At 39.6% G+C, this 23,966-nt stretch overlaps 8 protein-coding genes across 8 annotated transcripts; 4 read left to right on the plus strand and 4 right to left on the minus strand.

Annotated features, from left to right (window-relative positions):
- Positions 1-1,543: 1,543 nt before the first annotated feature.
- ATC70_005339 (uncharacterized protein) lies at positions 1,544-3,207 on the plus strand (the record flags this gene model as incomplete). The annotated part of the gene is made up of 3 exons (XM_064824634.1): positions 1,544-1,891; positions 1,982-2,605; positions 2,668-3,207. 3 exons carry the CDS (start codon positions 1,544-1,546, stop codon positions 3,205-3,207), a joined length of 1,512 nt encoding a protein of 503 aa, XP_064680011.1.
- Positions 3,208-4,113: 906 nt separating this feature from the next.
- Positions 4,114-5,767, plus strand: PUP1 (proteasome core particle subunit beta 2; the record flags this gene model as incomplete). Its single annotated transcript, XM_064824635.1, has 4 exons — positions 4,114-4,311; positions 4,366-4,488; positions 4,548-5,171; positions 5,228-5,767. The coding sequence occupies 4 exons, from the start codon at positions 4,114-4,116 to the stop codon at positions 5,765-5,767; spliced, it is 1,485 nt and encodes a 494-aa protein (XP_064680012.1).
- Positions 5,768-6,381: 614 nt separating this feature from the next.
- ATC70_005341 (uncharacterized protein) lies at positions 6,382-7,271 on the plus strand (the record flags this gene model as incomplete). Its single annotated transcript, XM_064824636.1, has 3 exons — positions 6,382-6,471; positions 6,535-6,860; positions 6,923-7,271. 3 exons carry the CDS (start codon positions 6,382-6,384, stop codon positions 7,269-7,271), a joined length of 765 nt encoding a protein of 254 aa, XP_064680013.1.
- Positions 7,272-9,024: 1,753 nt separating this feature from the next.
- ATC70_005342 (uncharacterized protein) lies at positions 9,025-10,062 on the minus strand (the record flags this gene model as incomplete). Its single annotated transcript, XM_064824637.1, has 1 exon — positions 9,025-10,062. The coding sequence occupies one exon, from the start codon at positions 10,060-10,062 to the stop codon at positions 9,025-9,027; it is 1,038 nt and encodes a 345-aa protein (XP_064680014.1).
- A 1,219-nt stretch (positions 10,063-11,281) lies between these two features.
- On the minus strand, positions 11,282-11,890 carry AHNAK2 (Neuroblast differentiation-associated protein; the record flags this gene model as incomplete). The annotated part of the gene is made up of 2 exons (XM_064824638.1): positions 11,282-11,737; positions 11,795-11,890. 2 exons carry the CDS (start codon positions 11,888-11,890, stop codon positions 11,282-11,284), a joined length of 552 nt encoding a protein of 183 aa, XP_064680015.1.
- A 1,726-nt stretch (positions 11,891-13,616) lies between these two features.
- ATC70_005344 (uncharacterized protein) lies at positions 13,617-14,456 on the plus strand (the record flags this gene model as incomplete). The annotated part of the gene is made up of 2 exons (XM_064824639.1): positions 13,617-13,854; positions 14,011-14,456. The coding sequence occupies 2 exons, from the start codon at positions 13,617-13,619 to the stop codon at positions 14,454-14,456; spliced, it is 684 nt and encodes a 227-aa protein (XP_064680016.1).
- Positions 14,457-16,647: 2,191 nt separating this feature from the next.
- Positions 16,648-17,043, minus strand: OPI3 (Phosphatidyl-N-methylethanolamine N-methyltransferase; the record flags this gene model as incomplete). Its single annotated transcript, XM_064824640.1, has 1 exon — positions 16,648-17,043. The coding sequence occupies one exon, from the start codon at positions 17,041-17,043 to the stop codon at positions 16,648-16,650; it is 396 nt and encodes a 131-aa protein (XP_064680017.1).
- A 3,276-nt stretch (positions 17,044-20,319) lies between these two features.
- TEF3_2 (translational elongation factor EF-1 alpha) lies at positions 20,320-23,949 on the minus strand (the record flags this gene model as incomplete). Its single annotated transcript, XM_064824641.1, has 1 exon — positions 20,320-23,949. The coding sequence occupies one exon, from the start codon at positions 23,947-23,949 to the stop codon at positions 20,320-20,322; it is 3,630 nt and encodes a 1,209-aa protein (XP_064680018.1).
- Between the last annotated feature and the right edge of the window lie 17 nt (positions 23,950-23,966).

The raw sequence follows: 23,966 nt of genomic DNA on the forward strand, positions 1-23,966 counted from the left end.
CAGGAACATGTATCCATATCCAATTTACGGCAGTTGACTCCGAGCAGCAAGTGAAGAGAGCAACATAACTTGAGCACTTCAGGTTACACCAGGAACGGTTGTCTAGATGAGTGGAGTTACATTGTTGATGGAGCTGAATTTTGTCATTGATAGCTATGAATTTCGACTAGATCATGTTTGGTTAACAAGTAATACAAGTAAGTAATTTTAGTCAAGAAATGCCAAAAAAAAGGGCAGAACTACGAAAAAGACAGAACAATAAGGATATTGTGCTAGCGTCCCTGGACTAGTTACAGAATGCAGAAGATAGAAATTAGGGTCCCTCATACAAGCTTGTGAACATCCAAAAAAAAATGTCTTTTTCACTCGGTGTTGATCCCTTGATGTCTTGCAAATTCAACAAAACACTGTGATTTAGCACTGTACAGAGTACTTTCATCCCTCATAATAGCAATCAAACATTGTATAATTTTCCTTCTCTATTTGATTGAGACAAAAGCAGCCTTGCTTGTCGTTATTCATTCATTTTTTTTTTTTTTTTTTTTTTTTGGTCATTGAGATACATGTATTACATGGCTACAAAGAATTTCAATATATAATATTTTTTATGGTTCCGCTCACTGTGTAAACATGTGCAGCAGATTTGAACTTTGAGATCGCGATCAAGGTTGCTGCATTTATTACAAAAATCATGAGCTATCACTGGATGAAAGCTTACCGAGTTACACAACATTAGTCAAACTGACTATTTATATGTCTATATATCTGCTTGCTTTCCCTTTTGAAGGAAAAAAGCTATGCGTGAATATACTTAAATGCGCGCTTTACTCCATCGTACATAGTCAGTCGAATATGAGAGTTAAAGAGCGATATACTGTGAGCGCTTTCAAGACAAGCGGCACTTGGCTGTAGCGAATGTCTCGTGTGTCATACCACAAGCATATGAATACTGCAGCAAAGTTTGTAGCAAAATCAAACTAGATAGTTTTATAAATGGTAAAGTCTTTCCCAGGGTCTTGTCTCGAAAACTGCATGATGATCTATTGTTGTCTCAACGCTTTGACTATGGTACATTTGATGCAGCTGCTTTGTGTTTTCTCTAGACTTTATGTCTCTCCATACCTGTATAACTTGAATTGGAAATCAAAATCCAGAATCTTTTGGAACAAATTTGCAACGATGTACAAAACAACAAAAAATGCAGCTTTTGTAATTTTCTCTATTTTTGTTTTTTTTTGGATTCTATCTTTTGTGTGCATATCAAATCAATTGGTTAATAGCCACTATACCTCTAATTTGATAAAGCCAACACAGGACCAGACAGGTTTGCTCTTTGAACCCTTTCAATGAGATCCAGAGACCCAAATCTCGCTCAAGCTCCGGTTTTGGGAGCACAAAATTTAAGGTTTTAGTTACAAAATGGCAAAAAAAGCAAAAATTAAAACCAAAAGATTTTTTTTAGTATAAAAACGCAATGTTAAACAGACAGCACACATACACACAATAAATTAGCTTGACCTCTTTCTTCTTCTTTTTCTGCAACATGTCAAACAACCAAGCACAAGAAGAACATATCGTTTACGAGGAGAAACACATAACTACACAGTCAGTGGAGGAGAAGCATCTTGATGATGCTCACACTGTGTATAGTGATGAGGAAAAGTCTAATGAAATGACACCGGAACTGGTTGCTGCTGAAAAGAGACTCGTTTGGAAGTTGGATTATCTTTATGTCATGCCTTGTGTTGCTATCCTTAATTTCTTGCAGTTTTTCGATAAATCCGCACTGAATTATTCCAGCGTCTTGGGTATCAAAGAAGATACTGGTATCAGTAATGCTCAATTCGCTTGGCTAGGCTCCATATTTTATCTTGGCTACTTGCTGTATCAGGTAAAAAAAAAAAAAAAAAAAAAAAAAAAAAAAAAAAAAAAAAAGGCAGGCACCATACCTATTCTTTTTACTAATTCTCAACGTGCTTAGGTACCAAATACTTACTTGATTCAAAGATTGCCTATTGGCAGATACATTGGTGCCCTCATTATTATCTGGGGCGTCGTTCTTACAGTAACATGTAAGGCCAAGGACTTTTCTCAGTTAGCTGCTCTCCGTTTCCTGCTTGGCTTCTTTGAGGCTGGTATCTATCCATGCTGCATCATGATCGTCAGTTCCTTGTATCGCCGTTCCGAGCAAGCTGGTCGCATTGGCTGTGTCTACATTTGTAACGGTATTGCTATGGCTATCGGTGGTCTTGTTGGTTACGGTATCGGCCACATGATGGGTGTCCATGGTATGAATGCCTGGCAGTGGATTATGATCATTTTGGGTGCTGTCACCATCGTCTTTGGCCTCTTTTGTTTCTTTTTGCTGGTGGACAATCCCAAATCAAAGTTCCTTAAATTGACGCCTGCTCAAAAGAAGGTCGTTGAACTTCGCACCATTGACAATGCTACTATCATCACCAAGGAAATCAAATGGCACCATATGGTTGAATCTCTCAAGGAGCCTCGCTACTACTGTTTCATCTTTGCCTCCCTTCTCTTCAATCTTCAAAATGGTGCACTAAACACATTTAGTGCTATTATCACCGCTGGGTTCGGATTCTCGGTAAAATTAACATTCTTGATTTACTCACACTTAAAAAGCTAATGACATTGTAAATCATATAGAGTTTGAATGCCATCCTGCTCACTATCCCTTCAGGTGTAGTTGATTGTATCTACATTGCCTTTGCCATTTGGTACAATCGCAAGTATGGCAACACTCTTCATCTTGCCTGTATCATGCTTGGTATCTGTATTCTTGGTCTCATCTTACTCATTGTCATTCCTGTTCCTCAGGTTAAGCTCGTTGGTCTCTACATGTGCTGGTCTTTCTGTGCTGGCTATGTTCTCTTCTTAACTGCTTTGGCTAACAACGTATCTGGTTATACCAAGAAGATCTTCTACAGCAGTTCCGTTATGGTATTTTACACCATTGGCAACTTTGCTGGACCTCAAATGATTGTCGATAGCCAGAAACCACTGTACCTGGGTGGCATGATCGGCTATATTGCCGCTGATGCGATCTGTATTGTCTTGTTACAAATTGCCCGTTATACCATGGCTAAATCCAACAAACAACGTCTCGAAAATCCTGCTAAGGAGAAGATCGATCCTACTCAAGATTTAACTGACAAAGAAAACCCCCATTTCCTTTATAGACTTTAATTCTATCAACTACTACTGCTACAAATATCAATACCCATCTTTATATTTTTTTCAAAAATAAACGAATGATTTCAAGCTGAGTTGCTCCTCTACCAATAGATCCTTGTGCCATGATGTTAGAGTTTTGTGCCTTTGATTACCTGTGTATCACCATGAAAACCTGTTGTGCAATACGGACACAAATATATTCGTACATGCAATTTGATTTTAGGCGCAACTCGTCCACGCGCTTAATTCATGATCCGCTTCTACTTTACACAACTTGTACAATGGGAATGTTTGTAACGAAATAAATCTGTTACGAGTAGCTCCATTTAATACATTCAGTAACACGATAGAACCTTTTTGAATAGAGAACCAAATCCCATAACTAAGCAACTAATAAAGTTTTTCGAGCATCAAGAATTTACGTTGATTTAGTTGAATTGAGGAACCCTCTCCTTTTTTTGGTTGTCTCCGAAATCTTATTATTAAAAAAAAAAAAAAAAAATTCTTCTTGACAGAATTTGTAAATCAAAAGAACACAGAATATTACCTAGATAAAAAGTTGGAATATAGATATTATGTAGTATAAGATGCATATCAAAAGTAACCTAAGCATCCATACTTTATATAGATAGCCAGTGCACAATAACAGTGTATGTATTAAAAGCTCTGTCAATCCGAATAAAGTTACACTCGTAAACATCCTCCGCCCAAATAACAAAGGAAAATATCATTAGCGATTTTTGTTAGTTAGACTCGATCAATTTCCCTCTTTCCTTCCCTCTCACTTTTCTCGTTTTATATATATACCTCTTGCTCTACTATCTCTACATTTTTACTTTTAGAGCAGCATATCCATAGACCAACATTTTCGATTCAAAATCAATTCAATCAACGACGTATCCTGCGTCAGAAATAAACATGGAGTCCTTGGAAAAGAGATCCAACAATTCATTATATGGATACAATCACCATAGTCAGTACGAAACCGAAACAATTGACCAGTATGGCATGTATCGTGAGGACCAAGATGTGCCAATGTCGATGGAGGAAAAATCGCTTGTCAAAAAAATTGACTGTTTCTTGATGCCACTTATCTGTACTATTGATTTTCTGCAGGTTCGTTTTAATAAAGTCGATTAAAGAGATGCCGTGTTTTGACAGAATGTCCAGTTCTTAGATAAATCGACCATTAACTACGCTGCTGCATTAGACTTTAAGCAAGATTTGAACATCAATGGTAGCCAATACAGCCTTATTGGGTCCATCTTCTACCTTGGCTATTTGTTGTACCAGGTAGGTAACTTGAAATCCCAAAATTAGTCCCCATGACATTTAATACTCTTGTGTTCTAGTTACCTAATAATTATTTGTTGCAACGTATCCCTGTGGGAAGATACATTGGTATCATTGTATTCTTATGGGGTTCTGTACTAGCTTGCACTGCAGCAGGAACAAACTTTTCCCAGATTGCCGCAATGCGTTTTCTGCTGGGATTCTTTGAAGCCGGTGTTTATCCTTCTTTGACATTGCTTGTCAGTACATTCTACCGCCGCTCCGAGCAAGCTGCTCGTTTGGGTGCATTTTGGCTCTGTAATGGCGTAGCGCTTGTAATTGGTGGTTTGATTACATATGGCATTGATCAAATGGGCAACGCTCGAGGTTTACCTAAATGGAAGTGGATCATGATTATTCTTGGGTCCATTACTGCCTTTATAGGAATCTTTAGTTTCTTCTTCTTGATTGATAATCCGAAATCGCCTGCTCTTCATCTCAATGCTGAACAAGAAATCCTTGTTGAAGAAAGAACAAGAGATAATGCTGTTGTACGCACAACGAACATCAAGAAGAATCAAATCATGGAAGCTCTCAAGGAGGTTCGATTTTGGTGCTTTTGTTTCTCTTGTTTATTTATCAACTTACAAAATGGTGCCATGACAACTTATAATACGCAATTTGCCATGAGTTTTGGATTCACTGTAAGACCCTGATATTTTAATTGGTATGCACGTATATTCATAGAATCTATCTTTAGGGTCTTGAGTCTGTATTATTAAGTGTCGGGGCAGGTGGTGCTGATATCATCTTTATTGTTGGTGCAATTTACTGTGTACACAAGACAAAGCAAACCATCTACACTGCTGTTGGCCTTATGGTGATTGATATCATTGGCCTTATTCTGATGTTGGTTATCCCTATTACCCACGTCAAACTTTTGGGATTTTACCTCGCATGGTCCTACTGTGCAGCCTATGTCTTGCTGGTAACTTCTATCTCTAACAATGTGTCAGGATACACCAAGAAAATCTTCTACAATGGTGTGTTGATGATCTTTTACACCGTTGGTAATTTCTGTGGCCCATTGATGATTGTTGAAGAGCAAGCCCCAAATTACATTGGAGCGATGTTGGGCTACATCTGTGCCAACACCATTGTCGTTGTTCTTTTACTGGTTGCAAGATGGAAGATGGCCACTATCAACAAGCAGCGATTGTCATCCACCACTGTAGTCATGACGCATGTCGAAGATGATTTAAGCGATATACAGGACACTAACTTTTTGTATCGTTTATAAAACGAAAATAATTGTAATATTTTTTTTTTTATTTAGCATTATATTCTCTTTTTTTTTTATAAGCATCATTTACATATCTTATTCTCAGATTCCTCTTCTACACCGTAATATATCCATTATAAATTAATTTCATGTACATATTACCCAGATGCGTGATGACAGTATAAACAATTGCAGCCGTTAAAACTCGGCATGGTGTGATGGATTATCTTTCGGTTGAGAATCAGATGATGCCCAGCAAGCTGTTATAATTGCATATACACATCGTGATATAAGAATAGGCTGTTTGAATGCTTTTTTTTTTCCTCTCAATTATTACCAACACACATAATTCTGGCAGAAGTAGAGAGAAAACGATGCAGCAAGACCAGACTATGGTGCCTTCATGCTTTGAAAAAGGAATGGAAAGCAGTGACGAGTATGTGCTTCCACAGAGAAGAGACAAGAACATCCAGGAAATAGAAAAATCAATTGTAAAGAAACTAGATTACATTTATGTCATGCCTTGGATCTGTGCCCTATGTATGATTCAGGTTAGTGTTGAATATATGAATATCAGCCATAGCACTCATATGTATCAGTTTTTTGACAAATCAGCCTTGAACTATTCTTCAATGTTGGGCATTAAAGAAGAAACCTCGTTGACTGACACTCAGTTTGGTTGGCTAGGCTCTATATTCTTTATAGGGTACCTGATATTCCAGGTACAAATTAAATCAGGGACAGAGTATGAACTGTGTTTGACTAATCTATTAAAAGGAGTATAGGTGCCAACAGCATATCTTATTCAAAAGTTTTCGGTTGGAAAATACCTAGGTGTAATAATGGCGTCCTGGGGCATCGTCCTAGGTCTGACCGCTATTTCAAGAAACTTTACTCATTTGATGGTGTTCAGATTTCTTCTGGGTATATTTGAAGCCGGCGTATTTCCTGCAGCAAATATTTTGATCAGTCGTTTATATCGCCGCAACGAGCAATTCACTCGCATAGCTGCGTTCTATATTGTCAGTGGCCTCTCTATGTCTACTGGAGGAATACTCTCTTACGTTATTGGCCACATGGACAGTATTTGGAGTCTCAGTGCGTGGAAATGGTAAGGGAACAGCTGCTATATATATATATATGAAGTTTTTGAAAATTAACAACGTTTGGCAGGATGATGATCATTCTCGGTAGCGTAACGGTCTTGGTCGGTATTCTCTGCTTTTTCATCTTGAAAGATGATGCGAAATCAATTGTGAACTCACCTAGCGAAGAGGCTATCATCGATCTTCGAATAAAAGATAATTCAGTCATTGTTACAAGAAAATTCAAGATATCTCAAATAACTGAGGCTTTGACAGAGTACAGATACTATTGTTATATGGGCTTTTCTTTCTTAGTGTCTCTGCAGAATGGCGCTTTATTAGTATTCAGCTCCATCATTACTAAAGGATTTGGCTTTTCTGTAAGTTTGAAGGAATTGGCACAAGTCTATGAATACAAACAAACCAAACTTGACTAGAATTTGAATGCAATTCTTTTGAGCATACCCTCTGGTATAACTGACGTTCTGTTTGTTATCTCAGCTCTTGTGTGGCAGCACTGGCTTGTGAATTCCGCATACCATTATCTTGCTTGTGTATTTCTATTGGGCTCTTCTATTGGACATTTACTATTAATCATTATTCCTTTTTCGCAAGCGAAACTAGCAGGCTTGTACTTTTGCTTTGCTTATGTGGCAGCTGTAGCTCTAATCTCGACATCGATCTCTAACAATGTTTCAGGATACACCAAAAAAATATTTTACAATAGCTCAACTGTTGTTTTTGCAACATTAGGGAGTTTTGCAGGCCCACAGATGATGCTGGAGAGCCAAAAGCCAACATACATTGGCGGTTTGATAGGCTATATTATTGCCAATCTTATTTCTGTATTTTTACTTTTAATCGCAAGACATAGCATGGCAAAAAGAAATAATGTAAGATTGTCACAACAACAAGATGATGAATTTTTGGGTCATCAGACTGACATTACGGATATTGAAGATCCACATTTTATTTACAAGCTTTAATCAAATAAATCTTCACTCTGGCCGTAACATGTACTTTTTCGATGCAGTGCTTGCAATGTGTTGATTATGTGAGAACATACATTTGCTCAAAGGGCTATATCTCTTAAAGAATGCCAAATGTTTGCACCAAAAAGCCTTAGTTTAATATACTTTTTCTATTTTACCCTTTATAATAAAGATAAAAAGCACTCGACTTGAGAAGTTTAATACGACTGTAAAATAGCTTCTGGGCTTGAGCGCAAAGTGGCATTTTTAAGCTTAGAGAAATCAAGGTTTTCCTTGTTAATTTGAAAAACAACAGATTAAAAGTTCTGATCGGTCAAAGAGATATGGTAATTCTCAATCACACGCATTGCATGGCATAATCTGTTAAATGTTTTGCTGCTTTTGTGTCTAGTAAAGAGTAAAAAAAAAATCCTTCTGAGGGTTGAGGCCAAAAATCAGGGTCAAACAAGGAATTTGCATATCTCTCAATTTCAAAGCATCTTTATACCTTCCTTTTTATAATAAGGATAGAAAAAAAATGGATATGTTGCGTCAAAATACAATGGAAAATTGAATCTGCCAAAGAATCGCCTTTTTATTGAAAATGCATCCTCTGGATGCATTTATATACTTTTCATTATGCTAGGGTTTACATCAGGATGTTGAGCTATATATAATACAAATAGGTTTACTATCTACCGAATAAACGATTTGTAAATCATGATTAGCAGGATTTACCCAAAGGGCCTATGAATAATTCAAAATCTTTAGTGTGAGGTCCTGTTAGGACATTTGATATAACAGAGCAATCAATATTTTTTTGTAGAGAATTGTCATATTGAAGGAAGAAGAAGACAGGAAATATGCAAAGGGGAGGGGAAGGCAAAGAAAATTTGAAGTCTTAAAATTAAAGTACATACAGAACAAACTGTAATTTCGAGCCCAAGCAAACCAGAGAATGAGCAATAGATGTGTTAACATGGACAATGGCAAAAGGGACGTGATCAGAGATGGAGCGCCAATGATCCTTATTATATACAGAGTAAGCTGGTAGCGAAAACTCGATAAACGGTAAGCTCTGGAATGGGTAGTGACGCAGAGCGAGTGGTTTCCGCTGTTGAGAGCGTTTGGGTAGCTTGTAAGGATTGCAATAGGGCTTTGTCAGACAGAGGAATGTGTGAGAGGTAGGTAGTGGCAGTAAACTGCCATACTGCTAGTTTCAGAGGGCAAGTAAAGAAGAAGTGTTGAAGATTCTCCTCGCATTGGGTAGAGCATAGTGGACATGCAGGGGAGGGGTGAATGGTAGGAATGATATGATGGAGGGTAGCTCTGGATGAGATTTTGCGATGTATGAGGCAATATCATACAGTATAAGATTGAAGGGGGATGGTTGATTTCCAAAAGGTGCACTATTGAGATGATGAGAGTAGCCAAACGTTGATGCTGGAGATGTTGGTGATAACCAGGTGTTTATGGTATTGTATACTATGAGCGGCACTCGTGGAGGTGGAGGAATAGCCGGTTTGAGTAGACGTCGAATGAAGGGACAAATAATGGGAGAAGTCGCAACGCGACGAGAGGCTCGAAGGTAGCAGGCAAGCTCGAAGACAGACCACTTTCCAACACGGATCACCTGTAAGTCAACAGCGTCGTATGTGAGCACATCTATTATTGCAAGCAGTTCCTGGACACCGGGATGTCGGTTAAACAGGTGATCTGGAGCTGTGAAAGAAGAGAAATGGGGATGAGTAGAAGGGAGGGTATACAAGATAATTTCAAGGAAAGGTAAGGATAGACGTGTATGGGAATCTAAGTGACAGGTTGTGAAAGAGCAAGGTATTCGATCCATGGCGGTAATGACGTTGGTGAGTGTGTTAAGGAAAGCTTGGGTTGGGCTGGGTCGATGTTGGAGCCAGATGGCTTGCCCAGCGGCGGGAAAGAGTAAGTAGTAAAAGTAATCAGAGAAAGTGGTAGAGTTGAAATACTGTTGCAAGGTGTATTGAAGGGCTGAAGTACTTGGAGTGGTGTATGTCGGTAATAGTGGTGAATGACAGGCGACCAAAATGAGGGGGCAAATCCAGCGCCATTGGAGAGCTTCTTGTCGGACAATGGGATCTAAAACTTGGTGGCCGCCATGATGGCGAGGCTGTTGAAGGGTTCTAAAGGATAGTTTGGGGAATATACGAATGTTAATGAAGGAGGGCCCAAGACTGCGTAAGGAGAGTAATTGAGCTTTGGTAAAAATAAAGTTGCGCATGACATGTCAGAGCTTCGAGAAAATGAGAGTGTGCTGAGAACGGTAGCTCTTCCACGAATGGAGAGGTTCTGTTGGGAATGAATATGGATGCACTGTTGGATATTTTTGTAGAGTCGCTGGAAAGCGAGATCGCGTTGCGATAAACTAGAGCATATGGGATAGCTAAAGTATGTTACTCGATCAGGAGAGATGTGGTCATGTATTTGGTGGATTTGGTGTGTAGCAAGAAGCTCGTGCCAATCTGGTTGTAGGCGTCCATAAAAGAAACCTCCAAGGTGAGGTGGTTGTTCAATGGGATCTGGACTGTTGCAGAGATGGTGTTGCAGAGCTCAGATATGCTGGTAGAATCTACAACGGGATCAGTGGTATATAGCTTACGATAGAAACAGACTGCAGCATCCTGCATGGTCTCCGCTATATCGCAAATGGATTGGGTGTCTGAATGCTATAGAGCCAACATAGTTCGTTGGATTTGTCGGGTGGTGATGGTACGTTTGAGGTACCCAGCAGATATTTCGCCCTGCTCGCGCCAAAGTTTCCCAGCACGAATTGTTTGTTGGATGGATATTTCATGTTGTAGGCCGCTAATTATTTTCTCGATGACGGACAAGCGGTCGCGTAGGATGGTGGGGTGATCCTTGTATAGTTTGAATAACTGATTTCGTTTCCTCCGTTGGAGTCTTTTGAGCTGTCGGTTGCGCCAAAAGCTGTGCGGCGGCGGCCAATGCAACGTGCAATGGTTTTCACTACTGCTTTGAGGTCATCCCATCGTGATTGAGGAAAGTTAATGGGTGCCTGGAAGAACTGATCTAATACCGTGACCCACAAAACTGTCCCAATGTTTAGCGATTTTAACTTTCAGACCTTACCGCCGGACGAGAAGTTATTCGGTAATAATAAATTTAGCATTTTCTAAGAGCTAAAACTGTTTTCTTTATACCGCTTAATTTGTATAAGCATATAGCTGTAGGAGTAAAAGCTGTGATTGGCCAAAGCCATGAGGTATATTGGGACAGTATTGTGGGATGTTTGGAAAAATCAAGTTCTGTTATTTTATAGGACCTTAATACTTTGTCCGTTTCCCTTTAGTTTTGACAACGAACTCAATATGTCGAGGCATGCTTTCCATAACCTTTTGGCACTCCCCCGGCTTCATTTGGTCATACCAAATCTCGGTTACTCGCTCATAAAGTTCACTCATAGACTTAGTTGCGGCTTCCTACTCATTAAGACGCCTTTTCAACAAAGCCGACATGTTTTCGATGGGATTGAAGTTTGGAGGTTGTGGGGGCCACTCCATGACCTGGTATGATTGTTCCTGAAGGTAATCCTTGACCAAATTTGAGGTGTGTTTAGGATCATTGTCTTGCTGGAATATCACTTGTTGTTCACGGCGGAAGCCCAATTTCTCGATGGAAAAAGTGATAGTCTGCTCCGATTCGTCTTGAAGGATTTTCTTGTAGAGTGCTTTATCCATATTACCATTTATCATGCACTTCCAGCCAACACCAGCATACGTAATGACACTCCAAAGTGTGATACTACCACCACCGTGTTTTACCGTGAGCTTGACATGGTGGTTTTGAAGCTGTTCACCAGATCGGATCCAGGCCCACTGTCGCCCATCTGAGTTGAAACGGTTAATGTTGGTCTTGTCTGTCCAAATAGCACGCTTCTAGTCGTTAACAGTTCAGTCCTTGTGCTGTTTACACCAAGCAAGTCTCTTTTTGACATTAGCGTGACTAAGCAAAAACTTCTTTTCCTTCTCGACAGCCCCTAAACCCGCAGTGTGGAGTGCTTTACGAACGGTTTCCGGATGAACCTTCATCTGAATAATTCTCTCCGACATTTTTGTGACCTTGACGGCGCTTGAAACCCGCTCCTTAGTTATCTTTCGAACATTATAGCGCTTGTCGGCTTCAGATAACACCCTTGGACGACCACCTTTCGAGGTTTCCAGACCCAGACAATGCTCCATTCTAATTCGACTTACCGAAAGACAGTTTTTCAGCAATTTTCCGAATCGAAACATCGCTTCGAAGCATTGTGATTGCAGAATTAACCTTGGAGACAGAAACGGTTTTTATGGCCTGATAATCGACCTACCTGATATTTAGAACTCCGATTTGGATAATGGAGACTTCTTGCGCTACATGAGGCTTTCCTATATGACACTCTCGAGGTTATTCCAAATTGTGGGTTTCAGTTACCATCAAATTTGTGATTTTTCAAAAGATCTCACAATACTGTTCCAATGTACCTAATGACTTTGGCCTATCACAACTTGTGCTCCTACAGCTATATGCTTGTACAAATTATACGATATAAAGAAAACAGTTTTAGCTTTCAGAAAATGCTAAATTTATTATTACCGAATAACTTCTCGTCCGGCGGTAAGGTCTGAAAATTAAAATCGCTAAACATTGGGACTGTGGAATACATCCACTATGATCTGCATTCCGACAGTTCATCCAGTTACCAGATTTAGATATAAACTGTATGTACACTGGATTAGATGTACGATATCGATTTATACTATAAGAAGATATGGACTTCAGATACGCTAGTACTATAAGATTCATACTATATAAGATATAGGCTATAGATGGCACCACGGACATGGATGGCACTATAGACTTATACTTGTATTCCGACATTGACTACGGATGTTTACCATATCTGGATAGGCACCAAGATTAATGCAATATGAGCTTGTTGCTTCAGATGTGCACTTCATGATCCACGCTATAAGACACATGCTTATATCCGTGATACTAGTTACAGATACTTTATGTACTACAGACTTGTACTATATATGAGACATGCTATAGACATGCATACGATATGCTATAGACATGCCATATATCCAGATACATGCTAAAGATGTATGCTTAGCGATATACACTCAGATATGTACTATTAATATAGACTAAGAAGACTGTACCTATCGGATACATGCTACTACTGTAGGGGGAAAAACTGTCCCGTTCGTTTAAATAATCTTGACTTTTACCCAGTATATTGCCAAAACTCGGAAAACAAAGCCACCACATACTGCGTTCGATAGAACAGCCTATAGGAATTACAGCAACATAAAAACCTTATGGCTGGACTATATTTTAATCCCAGTATAACCAGCTAAAGTGAGACGTGGCAAAAATGTTAGGTGGGTAATTCTAGATGATATAAAATGGTTGATATCTTTACTTCCAACAGGCGTATTGAAGAAATCTAAAAAACTACCCGCGGTATGCTCAGGATATTTAATATCCCAGGAGCACTCTAAAAGTGTAAAAGAAGCTAGTTTCTTCATGTATTTTCTTTATTTCTTTGCTTTCTTATTTTTTTTCAAAACTTTCATTTTGCCTGCTCGTTTAACACAAGATTTGCGCAACATTCTCCAATCTTTGCTCTAACGTGGTCTTTCGCTCTCAAAGATAAAGAATTTGTATCCAGAAGTGGGTAATTCTACCCTTACAAGGCTCAGAAAACTATATTGTCCTGACCCAGCTAGACCTCTTGGCGGAAGACCGAAAAAACTTGATGCTAAAACTATGTCCCTAGTGTCAAGAGGACTTCGATCAGGTGCTTTAGATAATCCCCGAGCAGCACAAGAAATTTTAAGATTGATGGGCCATGATATGTCAATTAATGGCATCCGCAAGTCATTGAGACGAAATGGACTTAAATCTCGTAGAAAAGTAAAGACCAATTTTGTTAGCAAGACAAACAAGCGGCTTCGATTGGCGTGGGCTAAAAAGCATAGGCATCTTACTATTGCTGATTGGCGTTGTTGAGTGTTTTCGGATGAAACAAAAGTAAACCTTTGGGGCTCAGATGGTAGTTCTTTTTATCGGACGAATGGTGGCCGAACCATGCAGCCGTATCAAGTCAAGTCTCAAGTGCAGGGAAATGACGGTGGAGTCATGTTCTGAAGTTGCATAACAGCGGAGGAGCCTGGTTATGGTACTACCATTATCGAAGGCTCAATAAACTCGGACTTGTATGTCGATATTTTCAAGACATCATTGGACGACACTCTTGCGCACTTTGGGAAGACACCATCTGATGTGCGATTTCAACAAAACAGAGCAACACCGCATACATCGGGCATTACTAAACAATGGTTCACCGAAAATGGGTTTAACCTAGACGAAATCATGGATTGGCCACCCCAAAGTCCCGATCTTAATCCCATTGAACATGTCTGGCATCTCCTAAAGCTTCGTCTTAATAAGTATCCTACTAGGCCCTCTACAAAAGAAGAATTAGAGCGGCGTATTAACATTCAGTGGTACAAAATAACAAAAAAAGAGTGCCAGAAATATATTGATAGTATGCCTGCCCGAATCAAGGCTGTCACCAAGAGCAAAGGTGGTTCAACTCACTATTAATGATTTTATAATAAAATGTACATTTTTCTATATTTATTTTTTAACCAATAAAATCATTGGATTTTAGTTTTTGAAAAAGTTATAATTATGTATAGATAGCACTACTTTCTCTCATTCAAACGATATATATTTCGACTTTGTATACAAAGAAATGACCAAAAACTTGTGCAAAAAGACAAAATTTTAAACGAACGGGACAGTTTTTCCCCCTACAGTAGATCGATATTAATTATCCTTATGGAAAGGATAGATCAGGGTACTTCGGATGAGAGTCTAATTATTCATCCAGACAGAGCTAAATCATGATTAGCTTGCTGGAGTTGTCTTTTAGCATGATTAGACATTAGTTGATCTGAGTTGACTTATTTGTCAATCTAATTAATAGAACTTTTATCCATTGTTATAGTATATAAGAAGGATCATCTACCTGGCCAGTAGAGAGACTTCAGTTTACTTTACACCTGTCAGTTTGATAATAAAATATACCTTTATCAAGTTGACATTACTGTTTTTTTATTCTTTTTTTTTCCGTGAATTTTAGTCTATCAATCCTCAAATTCCACAGGGACAGTTTTGTGGGTCACGGTACTTGGTGGATCTCGGTGATGAAACACTCATTGTTTGCCACCTGGAGATGACCGAAAATTGGAGAGCAGCAGAATCTAAGCGGATCCAGCTAGGCCCCATTTATTCGGGCATTTAAACATGTCTGAGTTTAATTTTCAAACCTCATTTCGAGACACCCAAAGTTTGCTTTTTTTTAGTATCGCAAGAAATAATAAGTAAACAATATTAGCTCATTACATAAATATTATAGCCCTCAATTCGACGCATTAAATGGTATAATTTTTAGGATAGTTTACTGCTGTTATGTCTAGTAAAACATTAAAAACTAGAGTCTTCTCCTGAGGGTTACGTTCAGAAAATCAGGGTCAAACAAGAAATTTGCATAGCTCTCTCGAAAATGTTTTTTTTCTGAAAAGTCAAAACCTGAAGAATATTTTTCGCTGCCAAAAGCTCCAAACATCTTTTAGCTTGCATTCTAACAATAAGGTTATTGTTAAGCGCAAAGAATAAATAGATTATAATTTGCAGCTTGTAAAAAAATGTTTGAGGTCACAAAAACATTAAGAGACTTACTGAATAGGATCAGACACCAGAACTGCAGATTTCTTGATAAAATCAACAGTTGTTGTACTGTATAAGGCCGCACACAAACCAGCATTGACACCTAAACACAAGCTGCTGGAAATACTCTCCTGGTGCTTGGACAAGGTCGGATGGGGACTAGATATTGAAGATGTTGTAAAAAAGTCTGTTCTGGGAAAAGAAATTGCGTATGTTTACTCCATTGAATTTCAGAAACGGCGGCTACCTCATTGTCATATGCTGTTCATATTGCAAGACCAGGACAAGCCAACGACCATTGAGAAGATCGAAAGGATTGTATCCGCAGAAATCCCTGATCCTGCTTCAAACCCACTTGCTCAAGAAACAGTGGTTAACAGCATGATTTACTGGCCATGCGGTCTGTTAGATCCGAATGCTTTCTGCACGGTAAACGGTAACTGTTCAAAAAACTATTCGTACCCATTCATGGACGAAACGACTACCAACCCAAAAGAATCAAGCAACATCATCGTATACAGAAGACGATTGATGACTGATTGTGCAATTTCCAGGCATAGTGAAAGAATCACTATTGATAATCCTTTAGTTGTGCCTCATAACCTTTATTTGGTCGCTAAATATAACGCACACACCAACGTGGAGATTTGCAGTCAAGTCAACTAGGTCAAATACAGTGCGCGAAAAAAACGTTCCAGTGTTTTGCCAAATTGTACTTATTACCAATTTTCTCTGTAAACATCAAGGCTATTGGTGTACGCTCAGCGTTGATAAATAGCCTAAGTAGTTGGCTGTCCGATGATATATTATGCGCTTTATTCACTAGATTAGAAAAAGAATGGTAGCCTCATGAAAGTGAAAAGTGGAATTTATTTGATTTTATAAAAAAGCATAATATTTAGTTGGTCCACCTTTACTCTTGATATCGCTTTAATTTGACATGGCATGCTGTCTATGTATTTAAGACAGACTTCTTTCGTGAATGTATACCATTGCTGTTTAATTGTCTCCTCTAGCTCAGAAGGGCTGGTGGCTTTAGTAGGGTACTTGTTCAAACGAAGTTTTAGCTCATGCCAGACATGTTCAATGGGGTTAAAATCAGGGCTTTGGGCGGGCTAATCAAGAACAGTTTGCACAGAGAGTCCGTGATGTCTGAACTATTTCTTAATGGGACCAGAAGTATGTTGTCTTGCGTTATCTTGCTGGAATCTAAACTTTTCTTGTCAATCCCATAATACTCCATAGTGTCTAGCAAAGATGACTCCAGAATTTCAGCATAAACTTCTAAGTTAACAGTTCCATCGGTAAAGGTAGAACCATAATTGGGTCCCTCCGCTGTTGTCATGCCGTAGAAAACAACACCACCACCATCTACCTGGACTTGAGCCTCAGTTTGATGAGGCATCAACTCAATGAGGCTGTTAGTCCAGTAAAAAGATTTGCCGTCAGATCCCCGCATGTTGACCCTGGTTTCATTGGAAAATCCCCATCTACGCCAGTCGTCTGTAGTCAAATGGCGATGTCTCTTGGTTTACACAAGTCGCTTTTTCCGGTTCTCCGCACGCACGAAATTGGTCTTTACTTTCCTTTTAGACTTGAACCCTTTGCGCTTGAGTATATACTCTATGTTTCTCAAAGTCATCTAAACTCCCGTATAAGCAAGGTAGCACCGCACACCCCTGGGGCCGCCTAAACTAACATTGCGCAAATTCCTCTGGATGTAGTTCATATTCTGCGTAGTGATTTTGCTTCGTTTTCCCGGTTTGGCATGTCTCGATGAGCGAGAAACTTCTTCCTATAGCTAGTGTTAAGCACAAAGAATAAAAGGATTATTATTTGTAGCTTATAAAAAATGTTCGATATTATAAAAACAAGAAAAGACTTATTTGAATAAGATCAGACACAAAAACTAAAGATTTATTGATGAAGACAAGAGTTATTCTATTTATACTAAGTTCTGAATGCCAAAGTAGCAATTTATCTTGTACAACGCTTATCACATCTGGTGAACCTCAGTATTTAGATAGCTGAGATGCACTTCACTTATCATAGCTTGTCCATGTTGTTGCACAACACAGACATATCTACCCATCAAGAATACCTTAATCTTTATAGACAGTTGTAGCCCTTCTGGCACAACAGCTAGAAAGTACACTGAGGGACAAATCCGGGAAGACTCTTTGAATGCCATGGAGGGAGCAACTCTGGTTGAAAAGAAACTTGGCAGATTCTTGAGCCTCCTGAGGAATGGAACGCGTCATGTGAAGGAAAGTGCTCACGTCAAGATGGTAAAATATTATGAGGTGGACGATCAAAATCTTAGGCTCGTTTATACTTTTTTAAGCATTCCTCAAATAACTAACATACTAAACATGACTGATGTAAAAAATTACGATTCTCGGATTATCTTTGTGGAATGTATACGAACAATAAGGTCATCCAACGATATTTCAAATTTTACAAAATCGAACTTTTTTACTTTACGTCAGTCGCAATCGCTCACTAATTATTATATCAATTATTTTAGTAGCTCATTTTGTGGCTGTCAACCCAAGGTCTAATAGCCTTATTTTAGTTTTAAAATTGGAGCAAAATTGGCAGAGCTGTAAGTGTAAAACTACGAGTTGACAAAACACTGGAACGTTTTTTTCGCGCACTGTACCATCAGCAGATAAGCATGCATAGTAATAGTATTAGCATGATGATAGCAAGGGTTAAATGCTCTAAAATAAGAGATGACAGATACTAAAGTAAATGTCAAGGGTATTGTAATGTGTTGTAACATAAATATACCTAAAAAGGATGCAGGCTCAACAATAAAGAGCTATTTTTTACGCATGATTCAAAAACCATATATTGAGATACCATTCTTGATTCATCAGATCAACAACTAAATGACCCAACAAAAATATATAAAGTAATGGAATCACTGGCAACTATTAAACTGCTGCCAGATAAGAGATATAAACCAAATAATATAAATAGAAGAGACGTAGAATATACATTTTATTGCACATTATTCTAATTTCGAATAAAGAAGAACTTTAACAGTATTCTACCTGCTTTTTTAACCCCTTTTTTACTGCACAAGTAATACATAAATAAAATACAGTTGATTTCTATTGTGTTTTACCGTTGCTTTATTTTCTTTGTAAAACTGATTAAACCCAGTTTTACTGCAGTATCTTTTAAATACCGGAAGCAAAGCAAAGAAGCCACAAACCGCTATGTCTTTCTCTGCTGATAGCCTGACAGCAGACGCTTTTACCAGAAGCTTATGCCAAAATCTTCTCATTACCTAAGCCAGGGAGTAACTTCTAGAAGTTTTGATTCCGTCTGACATTAGTTTCTGATATGATACTAAGTAGTCAAATCTGTCATATTATTGTCTGGGAAAAGACGCCACACAGGGGAAAGCACCTGTTGAGGATATAGATCATCTCTGAGAGGCAAATGTATTAGGCGTTGTATATTACATAAGAGGATCTGAGAATGAGTTTAGATGCATAGTAGAAGTGAGAGGTCTTTATTCAAGCAGCACGAAGGAACATGAGTGGTGCCATCAAATGGCTAATCTATATCCTGGTTCCTAGAGAGTGGTAGCCTATGGCCTTTCGTCCCTGGAAGTGGGTTTCAATTCCGACAAATGTTCTTCCGTCAAAGCCATTAGGAAGAATATTCTATCCTGGATCATCTTTGTTGTTTATCCTTGACTGGTGGTTCATGAGTTCTGATGCAGCACATCCTCGCTACTGGTTCAAGGCTTATACAATTATCCCGCATTCAAGATCAAGGTCCTATTGCTGCGGCACTGTCAAATAACTATAAATACCTTTGATATCTACACTAGCACTACGGCCCAACTGATGTTCTCATGAGAACATTGATGCGCTCATATGAGAATCTATTTGATGTTCTCAAATGAGCACATCGATGTTCCCGAAATGTGAAAAATGCTCTCATATGAGAACATCGGCGTTCCTAAAGATCTATTATAAGTCGGCCGATGTTCTTATGAGAACATCCGAAATGTTCCCATGTGAGCACATCCATATTCTTATATGAGCACATCGATTTTCAGAAATTTGAAAAAAAAGAATGCTCCTAACGGGGTCGAACCCACAACCTATCGGTTGTGGATCTGACGTTCTTCCCACTAAACTACTCGAATATCTTAATGAAATATATTCTTTTACTTTAATAAGTAGTTATTAGGTAATTTTAAATTGCCATTTTCTCGTGCAATATATAATACGTTTAGTAATTTTATGAATCTTACAGATAATAAAAGTCTCTCTGTTGCCTACAATATTATAGTTTAGCTATTAAAACCATTTTATTCATGTGGAAAACTACACCTTCTCAAATGAGAACATCAATGTGCTCATGAGAACATCGATGTTCCCAAAAGAGCGCATCGATGTTCTGTGAGAACATCAGTTGGGCCGTAGTGTAGGTTTGATCCCTATTCAATCTTGGAATAACATAATAAATATATTCAGTTCTAATTGTATTTACTCTGTCTATATTTCGTTATTCTAAACAGCACCGAATGAGCTTAATGAAGGATCCATAAGAGAGACGATATTACGCCTCGCGAACTGCCAAGGCAGCTTGTAATATTACGGTAGTAATAGTTGCGTATGAAGAGTGGGAGAAACATCATTGTTTATTGGGAATGTTTCAGTTTTTATTTGTATTAAAGTGTATCTTTATTAGCTTTGAAATTTATAGTCTATACAGTAATTACAGGCAAGGCCAAGGTGCCAGCTTGAACACTTGCCAAAGAAAGAGAAGAAAAGAGTGTACCATGGTCTTGACGGACCATGTTGATAGCAGCAGAAGCTATCCAAGGCTCCTCGTCTATGACGCATTGCCAATGATACTTCCAAAGTGTACTGTAAGCAGCACCAAGAGCAATCAGAACATCCTCATCGATCACCAACAAATCTGAACCACTACAAAAGGTAGTCAGCACCAAGCAAATAGAAGAAGCAGAGGGGAGTAGCTCTTGAAGTGACAACAAAGAGACTACATCCTGCCAGAAAAATGACTTGACATGGCAACCTACCACGAAATGGTAAAGGTCCTCTGAAGAGAAACCACAAAGAGCACAAGCAGGAGACAGAACTTTAGTAGGCATAATCTTATGACACCACGAGCGGTGCGGGACACGGTCATGTAGCAATCGCCACCAAGGTGTGAAAGCCTTTGCAGGCATTTCCAGGAACCAGAAAAGACGCCACAAAGCAGGAGACAGCAACAAATGAGCAGGCAACTTCAAGGGAGGACCCATACGAGAGGTAATGGTACCCTTTGCAGGGTGCCAATACCTTCGCAAAGCACCAAGAGAGAGACGAGCAACCGGAGCAGTAGAACGAGACGAGTTGGAGACAGTCCAATGTGAACAACCTGGCATCCAAGAGGTAGCACCATCAGAACGGGGCATAGTAAAATAGTCTGCTTGAGACAAGACTATCTTACTATCCATGACAGGCGGGAATACCAGAGAGACAGGACCACGATCACGGTTCAAAGCAAGAAAAACAGGGCGCAAAACACGAGATGACCAAGCAAGATGGGAAGTGACACCATCGACTATACCTAGATCAGGTTGCCAGAAAGAGACATCCGACACCAAGAAACGAGGATCAAGAGATGATGGATCACGAGGAGGACGAACAGAAGGCACAGTACTGAGTACAGAACACAAGGGAAGATCAAGAAACCAGCTAGCAGACCAACCAGAGGAAGGAACTAACTTTGGCAATCTCAACAAAAGCTTTCCAAGATGTGTTAGAGCAGGCACAGAAGACACACGAGACTGGTAAAGACCAGGAAAACAAAACCACGGCAAGATGGACTTATGACCAGTGTAAACTTGAAAAGCATACACCAACCAAGAGGAGACAAAATCACTAGGAGAGGGTGGACGCAACAAACGTTGCAAATAGACAAGATGCAAAGCTAAGCTTTGATCTGCTATATCCACGAGACCAACACCACCAAATTTGCGAGGAAGACACAAAGTAGACCAGGCAATACCAGGGCGAAAAGACACCAGATACTCACGGACCACCGTAGTGAGAGACTTCAACCACGACGCAGTTACACCACCACCAGGAACAACACGCAACAAATGATATACCTTTGACAACAGTAACGAGTTAGCCACTAGTCCTGCTCCCCTAATGGAGAGATTCCTTTGTTTCAACAAGTTACTGTGTCGCTGGACCTTCACCAAGACACCATCAAGATAGTCTTGAAGTTGACTTTCAGTATGATACAAGGGATAACCCAAGTAACGTACTGCACCACGAGAGTGAGCGTCATGCCACTGGAGACCAGTAGAATCAGCAAAAGCAACCCAAGCAGAGTGAGACATACCAGACAACGACACCAACACTGTCTTGCTGATATTGACTTTCGCATTAGATGCTCGGCCATACAGATCAAGAACAGACAACAACACAGACCACTCTTCTGGCGAAGACAAAAACACCTCAAGATCATCCGCATAGCTCAGAATCTTGACAGGAGGAGGAGAAACAGAGCCACTGACAAAGTCCAAAGTCCAGTTCCGGGCACCAGTACCATGATCCACACAAACTTCAACCGGTGAAGGCTTCCATTTACGTGGGATATCAACAGGAGACAGAGTAACACCAGAGAGACCAGGACAAGCAAGAAGAGAACGAAGCAAAGGCTCAAATGCCAGATTGAATAGCAATGGAGAGAGAGGATCACCTTGACGAAGACCTCGCAACTGAGGTACAGGAGCACCAAGCCAACCATTGATAGACACTGAAATCTTGGTTCCAAAGAACAAAGAAGACAGACAAGACACCAACTCACCAGGAAAACCAAACCGGAGCAACACACGACAAAGATATTCAGGATGAACCCGATCATACGCCTTCTCTTGATCCAACAAAACAGCAACTTGAGGTAAATCAGGAGCAACAACACGCAAGTGAGACATCAACAAATGATTTAACCAGCCATTGTCAGAGATCAGACGATGAGGGAGAAAACCAGTTTGATAAGGGTTGATTAACTTTGGCAACACTTTGTTCATACGATTAGCAATGAGCTTTGTAAATAACTTGGCATCACTGTTAATTAAGGACAAAGGTCTCCAGTTAACCAACAACTGAGGGTCACCCTTCTTGAACAATAAGACCATACGAGTTTGCTGCCACGAAGGAGGAAACACACCAGAAAAAGCTGCACCCAACACATCCACAAGCAAGTCAAGAAAATCAGTAGAAACACCAGCAAGATATTGATACAATTCAAAAGGCAAACCGTCAAGACCAGGACTTTTAGACTTGGGAGCATGAGTGAGCAAAGACAACAAAACATCGCGAGTTGGAAGTTCCATTAGCATATCACCATCCAAAGATGATAGACGTACATCAGTTGGAACATTCCCCAGGAGAGTATCGACAGCTTCAGCATCGACAGCATCAGGGGTATATAGCCTTTGGTAAAAACCTTGTGCCTCCCTGTTGATAGCTGCTGCTTCCACCAAGATATCCCCAGTAGTAGAGCACTTCAAGGATTGAATTGTCTGTTGAGACTCTCGCACCTTGATCGAACGATAGAAATACTTGTTGCTACGTTCTCCCTGTTCTAACCAACGAGTGGCAGAGCGAAGCATATTCTGACTAGTCTCTTTCTGTATCTGATTCTCAATCAAAACTTCTAGTTGCCTGACCTGCTGCTCAGCATCACCTGAAGCAGTAGACACTTTGTCAGTTTGACCAATAGCATTCCTAGTCTCAACACCCGATACAGACGTCGACAGAGCCCTAATACGTTCCAGTTGAAGCGTAAAAACTTTGTTCTTGAATCGTGCTTTCATGCTTCTAGTGTACTTTTGTGCACAGCACTTTAGTAACAACTTGAAGGATTCCCATCTAGCCACCGTGCTTTCAGAGTCACCACTACTACCTTGACTAGTATTGACACCCTTAGACCCACCACCAACAGCACCAGAGAAGAACAATGACACCGTGGCATTCAACAACGCAACAAATTCCTTGTCATCAAGCAGAGTTGGATTGAACCGCCAACTACCAGGACCAATACTAGCTGTCGCAGGCAACATTTCAACAGTCAAAAGAGAGTGATCCGTCCACCTACTAGGCATATATAGGAACTGACTATTAGTCAAACGAGGAGCAAGAGAAGAGTGACCAAAGATGTAATCAATACAAGTATTGCTCTTTGGAAACGTGGCTAAACCATCCGGATGACAATTGACAAAGTGAGTACGCAACCAGTGAACAAAAGGAGCGACATCGGCTTGACGAGAAGTAGACAGAGAGTGCAAGTGAATGTTGAAATCACCCATAACCATCCAAGGTGTGTTGAACA

This window comes from Mucor velutinosus (assembly GCF_035048745.1).
Source record: "Mucor velutinosus strain NIH1002 chromosome Unknown tig00001544, whole genome shotgun sequence".
Lineage (NCBI taxonomy): Eukaryota > Fungi > Mucoromycota > Mucoromycetes > Mucorales > Mucoraceae > Mucor > Mucor velutinosus.